Raw genomic sequence first — 9,244 nt, forward strand, 5'->3', positions numbered from 1 at the left:
AGTGCCTTGGCTGAACCTCAGTTGGATGCTGCCACATCAGCCCTCAACTGGTCTCCTTGCCTTTCATTCTCATCGTCTCCAGTTCATTTTCCATGACATGGCAAAGAGTGGGCTTCCTAAGATGTAAAAACCTGATTATGCCGTCTCTCCTGTTAAGTGTCTTTCGTGGTTTCCAATTACTTGTAGGTTAAAGTCCGTCTCTGCATGTTTTCTTAAAGGCCTTTGCTCTCCTCCCTGACTCATCTCTGCTTCGCACTCCCCTCCTTTGCTTTAGCCGCATGGAACTCATTTGGCCCCTCGTTTTTCCCTCCCTGGCAGCCCTGCGCCTGGTCTGCCCCAGGCCTATCTCAATGCTTCCTCTCCCTGTAGCCCGACCCCTGGCGCATTGTCAGCTCACTGGAAATATTTATTGGGTGAAGCCAGGTTTGAAACTATGTTTCTTATTTTGTGGATTTTGTAGTTTCATTTCTCCTCATGTTTCATTTAAGAAAATACTAATTTTTATGCCAATCTGTACCTTGTATTTCAGCTTGCATATCTTCCACACAGGCTTTTATTGATGTAGTGTGCTGTGTTACTTTTATTGGAGAAAGTAGCTCCTTAAGTGGATTGTTTTCACAAAGCTGCAGGGTCATTTATCAGGACACAGAAGAGTGAAAGAATCGCATTTATGCCCAGGTTGCTTTATGTATCTGTGTGAAGTAGGTTGTGACCTGTTAGCTTGTTTGGTTTCTCAAGTACTACTAATGGCTGCATTTGAAAAAGCAGCTAACAAGTGGCCTGTGAGCAGTGCTGCCTTTATTTTGGGAGTCTCAACTGCAGCTGACCTCTGTATCACACCTTTCCGTCCACCATTTGTTCCAGTATCCCTGCCCAGGAAGAATCTGTCCCTACTGAGGTCTTTGAAAATTATTTCCTTGATAGCATAAGATAATTCAGTAGTAAAACATATGAACATTGTTCTCTTTTGCCCTTGTTTTCTCTGTAAAATGCAGTTGTCATTTCCCTTGCAAAGAACCAGACTTGTGAATTTTGCTTAAAATGAGAGAATTTACACAGAAATGCTTTCCTCACCTCAGAGAGCTGTTAGTGAAACACACTATAGATGATGAGACTTGTGTCGAGAAATTGATAGAGGTTAGAAAAATCCCCATGAATGCTACTGATGAAGGCAGTCATACCTGCTTGGGCAGATGAGGCTATTTGTTGTTGTTCAGTCACTAAGTTGCGTCAGACTCTTTGTGACTCCGTGGACTGTAGCATGCCAGGCTCCCGTCCTTCAGTTCCCCTGATTTTGCTCAAATTCATATCCGTTGAGTCAATGATACTATCTAACCGTCTCATCCTCTACTACCTCCTTCTCCTTTTGCCTTCAGTCTTTCCCAGCATCAGTGTCTTTTCCAGTGAATTGGCTCTGTGCATCAGGTGGCCAGAATATTGGAACTTCAGCTTCAGCATCAGTCCTTCCAATGAATATTCAGGACTGATTTCCTTTAGGACTGACTAGTTTGACTCCTTGCAGTCCACGGTACTCTCAAGAGTCTTCTTCAATGCCACAACTCGAAAGTATCAGTTCCTCAGCACTCAGCCTTATGGTCCAGCTCTCATATCTGTACCTGACTACTGGAAAACCATACCTCTGACTGTATGGACCTTTGTCAGCAAAGTGATGTCTCTGCTTTTGAATATGCTGTCTAGGTTTGCCACATCTTTACTTCCAAGGAGCAAGCATCTTTTAATATCACGGCTGCATTCACTGTCTGCAGTGATTTTGGAGCCCAAGAAAATAAAATCTGTCACTGTTTCCATCGTTTCCCCACCTGTTTGCCATGAAGTGATGGGACTGGATGCCATGATCTTAGTTTTTTGAATGTTGAGTTTTAAGCCAGCTTTTTCACTCTCCTCTTTCACTTTCAAGAGGCTCTTTAGTTCCTCTTCACTTCCTGCCATTAGAGTGGTATCATCTGCGTATCTGTCTGAGGTTATTGATATTTCTCCCAGCAGTCTTGATTCCAGTTTGTGATTCATCCAGCCTGGCATTTCACACGAAGTACTCTGCATATAAGTTAAATGACTAGGGTGCCAATATACAGCCTTGTTGTACTCCTTTCCCAGTTTTGAACCACTCAATCATTCCACGTTGCTTCTTGACACACATACAGGTTTCTCTGGAGACAGGTAAGGTGGTCTGGTATTCCCATCTCTTTAAGAATTTTCCACAATTTGTTGTGATAACACAGTCAAAGGCTTTAGCATAGTCAGTGAAGCAGAAGTAGATGTTTTTCCCTTGCTTTCTCCGTGATCCAGCAAATTTTGGCAATTTGATCTCTGGTTCGTCTGCTTTTCTAAACCTAGCTTGTACATCTGGAAGCTCTCAGTCCATGTACTACTGAAGCCTAGCTTGAAGGATTTTGAGGATAATCTTAGTAGCATGTGAAATGAGTGCAATTGTAAAGTAGTTTGAACATTCTTTGGCATTGGGTTTCTTTGGGATTGGAATGAAAACTGACCTTTTCTAGTCCAATGGTTACTGTTGAGTTTTCCAAATTTGCTGACATATTGAGTGTAGCAGTTTAACAGCATCATCTTTTAGGATTTGAAATAGCTCAGCTAGAATTCCATCACTTCCACTAGCTTTGTTTGTAGTGATGCTTCCTAAGGCCTGCTTGATTTCACATTCCAGGATGTCTGGCTGTAGGTAAGTGATCACACCATTGTGGTTATCTGGGTCATGAAGATCTTTTTTGTGTAATTATATATATTCTTACCACCTCTTCTTAATCTCTTCTGCTTCTGTTAGGTCCATACCATTTCTGTCCTTTATCTTGCCCATCCTTGCATGAAATGTTCCCTAAATAGCTCCAGTTTTCTTGAAGAGATCTCTTGTCTTTCCCATTCCATCATTCTCTATTTGCACTGTTCATTTAAGAAGGCCTTCTTATCTCTCTTTGCTATTCTATGGAACTCTTGATTCAATTGGATATGTGTGCGTGCTAAGTTGCTTCAGTCATCTCCAACTCTTTGTGACCCTCTGAACTGTAGCCTACCAGGCTCCTCTGTCCATGGGATTCTCTAGGCAAGAATACTAGAGTGGGTTGCCATGCCCTCCTCCAGGAGATCATCTCAATCTAGGAATCGAACTTGTGTTTCTTTTATCTCATGCATTGACAGACAGGTTCTTTACCACTGTCATCACCTAGGAAGCTCTCAGTTGGGTATATCTTTCCCTTTCTCCCTTGCCTTTCACTTCTCTTCTTTCCTCAGCTATTTATAAAGCCTCTTTAGACAACCACTTTGCCTTCTTGCATTTCTTTTTTTGGGGGATGGTTTTGGTTCAGTTCAGTTCAGTCGCTCAGTCGTGTCTGACTCTTTGCGACCCCATGAATCGCAGCACGCCAGGCCTCCCTGTCCATCACCAACTCCCGGAGTTCACTCAGATTCACGTTCATCGAGTCAGTGATGCCATCCAGCCATCTCATCCTTGGTCGTCCCGTTCTCCTCCTGCCCCCAATCCCTCCCAGCATCAGAGTCTTTTCCAATGAGTCAACTCTTCGCATGAGGTGGCCAAAGTACTGGAGTTTCAGCTTTAGCATCATTCCTTCCAAAGAAATCCCAGGGCTGATCTCCTTCAGAATGGACTGGTTGGATCTCCTTGCAGTCCAAGGGCCTCTCAAGAGTCTTCTCCAACACCACAGTTCGAAAGCATCAATTCTTCGGTGCTCAGCCTTCTTCACAGTCCAACTCTCACATCCATACATGACCGCTGGAAAAACCATAGCCTTGACTAGGCGGACCTTAGTCGGCAAAGTAATGTCTCTGCTTTTGAATATGCTATCTAGGTTGATCATAACTTTTCTTCCAAGGAGTAAGCGTCTTTTAATTTTATGGGTGCAGTCACCATCTGCAGTGATTTTGGAGCACAAAAAGATAAAGTCTGACACTGTTTCCACTGTTTCCCCATCTATTTCCCATGGTTTTGGTTACCACCTCCTATACAGTGTTATGAACTTCCGTCCACAGTTCTCAGACCCTCTACCAGATCTAATCCTTTGAATCTATTCGTCACCTTCACTGTATACAATCATAAGGGATTTGATTTAGGTCACACCCAAATGGACTAGTGGTTTTCCCTACTTTCTTCAATTTAAGCATGAATTTTTCGATAAGGAGCTCATGATCTAAGCCACAATCAGCTCCTGATCTTGTTTTTGCTGACTGTATAGAGCTTCTCCATCTTTGGCTGCAAAGAATATAATCAATCTTATTTTTATTGACTCTCTGGTGATGTCCATGTGTAGAGTTGTCTCTTGTGTTGCTGGAAAAGGGTGTTTGCTGGGACCAGTGTGTTTCCTTGAGAAAACTCTGTTAGCCTTTGCCCTGCTTCATTTTGTAGTCCAAAACCAAACTTTTTGCCTGTTACTCCAGGTATCTCTTGACTTCCTACTTTGTGCAGAGGTTAAAGCTTCTGCTTGCAATGTGGGAGACCTGGGTTCAATCCCTGGGTCAGGAATATCCCCTGGAGAAGGAAATGGCAATCCACTCCAGTATTCTTGCCTGGAGAATCCCATGGACGGAGGAGCTTGGTGGGCTATAGTCCATGGGTCGCAAAGAGTCGGACATGACTGAGCGACTTCACTTTCACTTTCCCTATGATGAAAAGTACATCTTTTTTTGGTGTTAGTTCTAGAAGGTCTTATAGGTATTCATAGACCTGGTCAAATTCAGCTTCTTCAGCATTAGTGGTTGGGGCATAGACTTGGATTACTGTGGTGTTGAATGGTTTGCTTTGGAAGCAAACCAAGATCATTCTGTTGTTTTTGAGATTGCACCCAAGTACTGCATTTGGGACTCTTGTTAACCGAAGGCTACTCTATTTCTTCTGAGGGATTTTTGTCCACAGTAGTAGATATAATGGTCATCTGAATTAAATTTGCCCATTCCCATCTGTTTTAGTTCACTGATTCCTAAAATATTGATGTTTACTCTTGCCAACTCCTGCTTGATCTCGTCCAGTTTGATTGACTCAAGGACCTAACATTCGAGGTCCCTATGCAATATTGTTCTTTACAGCATCAAACTTTACTTTCACTACCAGGCACATCCACAACTGAGCGTTGTTTCCACTTTGGCCCAGCCGCTTCATTCTTTCTGGAGCTATTAGTAATTGCTTTCCACTCTTCCCCAGTAGCATATCGACCTGGGGGACGACTCCTTCTGTGTTGTATCTTTTTTGCCTTTTCGTACTGTTCATGGAGTTCTCTCAGCAAGAATACTGGAGTGGTTTGCCATTCCCTCCTCTAGTGGACCACGTTTTGCCAGAACTCTTCACTATAACATGTCCATCTTGAGTGGCCCTGCATGGCATGGCTCATAGCTTCATTGCATTATGCAAGCCCCTTCACCATGACAAGGCCTTAACTTACTAGGAGATAGTTTGCTTAACTGCTATTAGATCTCATTGTGTTGGGGGAGATAATGTTAGTGTGTTCTTAAAGTAGAGGCTTATATGTTCATCTCTTAACATCATAAAATTCTAATATAGGGTGTGTATATAATCAGAACATAATTAGAACATCCAAAAACTCCTCAACCTAAAAGTCTGTTTCTGATGGCCTCTAAGGAACAACTTATGGAATATCATGACCACTCTTGTTACTTACTTAATGTACCTGTCTCCTTGTAAAATGCAATGACTTGGTCCTTCATTAATTTGTTGAAAACTTTTGCAGTTGTTTTATTTTTTCCCCTGAACCACCCACTGAGCTCATGAATTCATAAATATTTTTATTTGATTAGTGAAATGGGGCATTTGTTTGTTTTAAATTACATGTTACAGACTTCAAAGGATGCCTTCTTTTCTTACATTTCAGGACAGACAAGCCGCTTAGAGTTTTATAGACTAAATCACCTTTCTCTTTTTAGAATGTCTGTCCTCTGAGGTAGCAGCCAGCAAAGCTATTTTAGCTGCCTTTTTTTGGTTTTATTAGCTCTTATTTGGGATATTTACTTGCCCATTTGAAAACCTCTAATAGACTTTCCTTCTCAATATTGTTGTGTTCTCCTCAATATGTTATGTTTACTCTAAGTTTTTATATTCTAGTTATATTTATAGGTTAAAAACTACAGGCAGTCTTTCTATGTAGATTTTCTGTCATTTTTAAATAAATGCATCTTACAGATAAGCAGCAAAATGATACTGACAAGAGGCTTATCTGCTTGTCCGGGTATAAGCAATAATGTAGCTTATTCACCCACATTTATTAAATGTGTGGGCAATAATTAACCTTGCTTTTCAGTGGAAGCTATAGATGACTTTTCGGTTAAGTAGACTTTCCAAATCTATGTGTTTGCATGTGAAAATATATAAGTAAGCACAAAATCATGTTAACACCTATAGCATCATACATATCCAAGCGGCTAGAGATTTAACCCATTCTTTAAACTTTCCTTCTTTTTTCTTTGAATCATTTCCTCCTTTGAGTGGATGGTATCCATAATGGCTCATTTATGAAGAATGTTCCTCAAAGAATACAAATGGTCCTGATCTTGCCTCCTTTTTCATTGCTTGTTGACTTTTCTGTTGACGAGGCAATGAGGATGGTAACAGTAAGAAGGCAATCTAGTTGGTTTTGCCACTTGTGCAGCTCTTATATAATCACAAATAAAATGAAGTGTGGGGAATATTGTTTCAGTTATTCATGCTTTCATTGTCTTCCATTTACCCTGCATATTTCAAGGTGGGGCAAGATTCTCTTCTTCGTAGAAGATATCATTCACCACAGTTTAACTATAAAAAATTTATAATGTTAGCTTTTGTCTATTTTTAAACAACTGTAAGTTTTCCAAAACTCTCAGAATGAAGCATTAGCTCTCAGAGATGTTAAAGGGTTGATGAGATGCTGACTGTCCGTTGCACTTGGAAGAAAATCCAGCCTTCTCACCAAACATCATAAAGTTTTCTTGTTCCACCTCTGCCCATCCCCAGGTTCATTTCCCTCCCCAGCCCCTTGCTCACTCTAGTTCAGTCTCATTGGCCTTCTTACTGTTTCTTGAACATCCAAGCTATGCCTCCTGCAGGCCTTTCCCTTGCTCTTCCCCCCGCCTGAAACTTTATTTCCCCAGCTCTCCAATAGCACACTTCCCCCTCACACTCACATTATAGGTCAAGTGTCTTCACCTCGGGAGGTCTTCCCTAAACATCTCATCAATCAGAACTCTCTTCCTTCCACTCTAGCCCTTGCTATGTATGACTTCCTGACCCCTTACCCTGCTTATTTTTCCTCATCACTTGTTATTATCTGGAAGTTCAGCAGTTGTTTTCCTGTCTGTCTTCCACACTGGACATTAAGTTCCTGGGAATAATGACTTGGTTTTATTATGACTACGTATCACCAGCACTTAGAACAGTGTCCAGCACACAGCATTTTTTAAATATGTGTGAAGAGATTGAATGGACATTTTCATCATTGATAATTTCATCATGCTTAATTTCATATTGGGGTTTGTCTTAGGCTTACAGGCTTCTGCAGATGTGAAAAAGCATTTCTCTATGTGGTCTCATCTGGATAGGAACATACCTGTCCAGAGTCAAAATAGATAGGTTTTGTGGAGGAGTGGAGAGGACACTCCTCCACAAAAGGTTTGTCTCTGGAGCAGTTTTGTAGCTGTAAGATAGCACTTATAAAATATTTATAGACACACACAGACATATAACTTAACATCATTCTTGTAAGTATCTTATTTTTTCAGATTTCATTTTTTCTTCTTTGAAACGCAAGCATTAGGAGCCACAATTCCAAAGTGAGCCTTAACTGCACAGCCTCAATGTATTCCCTCCACCCTTGTTTGATTTAGGATCTGGGATTAGCACAAGACTCTGCCACCAGCACGAAGAGCCCAATCCTTCTGGGCAGTCAAGCCCATCAGATCTACAGGATGATGTGTGCAAAAGGCTACTCAAAAAAAGACTTCTCATCCGTGTTCCAGTTTCTGCGAGAGGAGGAGACATTCTGAATTTGCCCTTTGGCTATGGACACTGTTGGAAACCAAACTCTCTTGGAGCCACTTATAGCTCACTTCACAAGTAAATGGGCTTAATCAGAGGTCACCTGTCTGCTTTTGATTGTCTAGGTCACAATAAACCCTGGGATTTTTCACCCATTTTTAACTGCTTATTGTTTTTATGTATTTAGCAAACACCTAGTACCTGAATTTTCTTTTTTTTCCTTTTCTGCAAGCCACTGATGGTCTCTGCTAGCTAGCCAACTGACCTTTTTCAAAAGTTTGATTCCTGAGCATCTTCAGCTGAAACGTTGCCTACTTCAATCAGGATATTATTTACTCCACTTTTCACTTTCACAGTTTCACAAATAAGACCAGTTTTTTTTCAACAGGATAAAACCTATCCTCAAGGAAGGAAAAGAAATTGGTATGAGGAAATGAGTTAGGGAAAGGGGAAGTATAGTGAATTACTCCCTGTGTCCCTCAGGAAGTTTGTCCTGTTAACCCAGTGGTGGTGGTCTTGCATTCTGAGGTTATGGTTTATTTTCCAAGAGTTGATAAAGCAAGAGAATGCCTTGCTGCATGTTATGTAATTTGGACCCTGTTATAGTATCTCGGTGTGCCCCTCTTGTAACAACTCCCAATACTCAGCAAACTTTTTTTTTTTAATATATTTTTGCTTCCTTGTACATTCTTACTACATATTTTTTGACTTCAGAAGAATGACTTCTTTAGAACTGTTTCAGAGCCAATGATATATGCTTTAGATAATTATTACATTATCCTAAATATAACCATATTATTTTGAATTCAAATAAATTTCTATGCTGATAATACTTCCTTGGAGTTTTTCTGTCTTCCTAACCTTTTTGGTGAACAGTCAAATGACCTAACAGATTGGTGTTGTCAACTAATGGGGAGAGGATGGGACGAGGGGAAGAGAGGGCAGGTCAAAAGGAACTGAGTGTGAACTGGCCAGTGGGCAGCCCCCATCCTATCCTCTGCCTGCATCCTTAATGAGTCTTTGTTTTCTGGTTCGTGGGTGCTATAGGAATTTGGTCTGCAATAGATGTAATTATGTCCCAATAGGCAGCACAGTTGCCTTTTTTCCCCATCACAGCCCCTAGAAATACTCCAGGCCATATACCTAGACACCAGATTTAGCAAAAGTACTGCTACTTTAATCATTTTTCTGGTGATTAAAAATTCCAGGCATTATTGTAAGTGCTAGGGCTTCAGTGAT

At 41.1% G+C, this 9,244-nt stretch overlaps 1 protein-coding gene across 1 annotated transcript in view; it reads left to right on the forward strand.

Moving 5' to 3' along the window:
• Positions 1–8,825, forward strand: part of HIBADH (3-hydroxyisobutyrate dehydrogenase) — a 111,740-nt gene extending 102,915 nt beyond the window's left edge. The window contains exon 8 of the mRNA XM_052638641.1: positions 7,855–8,825. Coding sequence (XP_052494601.1) covers positions 7,855–8,013 — 159 coding nt within the window. The 3' untranslated portion in view covers positions 8,014–8,825. The remainder of the gene's footprint in view (positions 1–7,854) is intronic.
• Positions 8,826–9,244: the final 419 nt, after the last annotated feature.

This window comes from Budorcas taxicolor, chromosome 4, assembly GCF_023091745.1.
Source record: "Budorcas taxicolor isolate Tak-1 chromosome 4, Takin1.1, whole genome shotgun sequence".
Lineage (NCBI taxonomy): Eukaryota > Metazoa > Chordata > Mammalia > Artiodactyla > Bovidae > Budorcas > Budorcas taxicolor.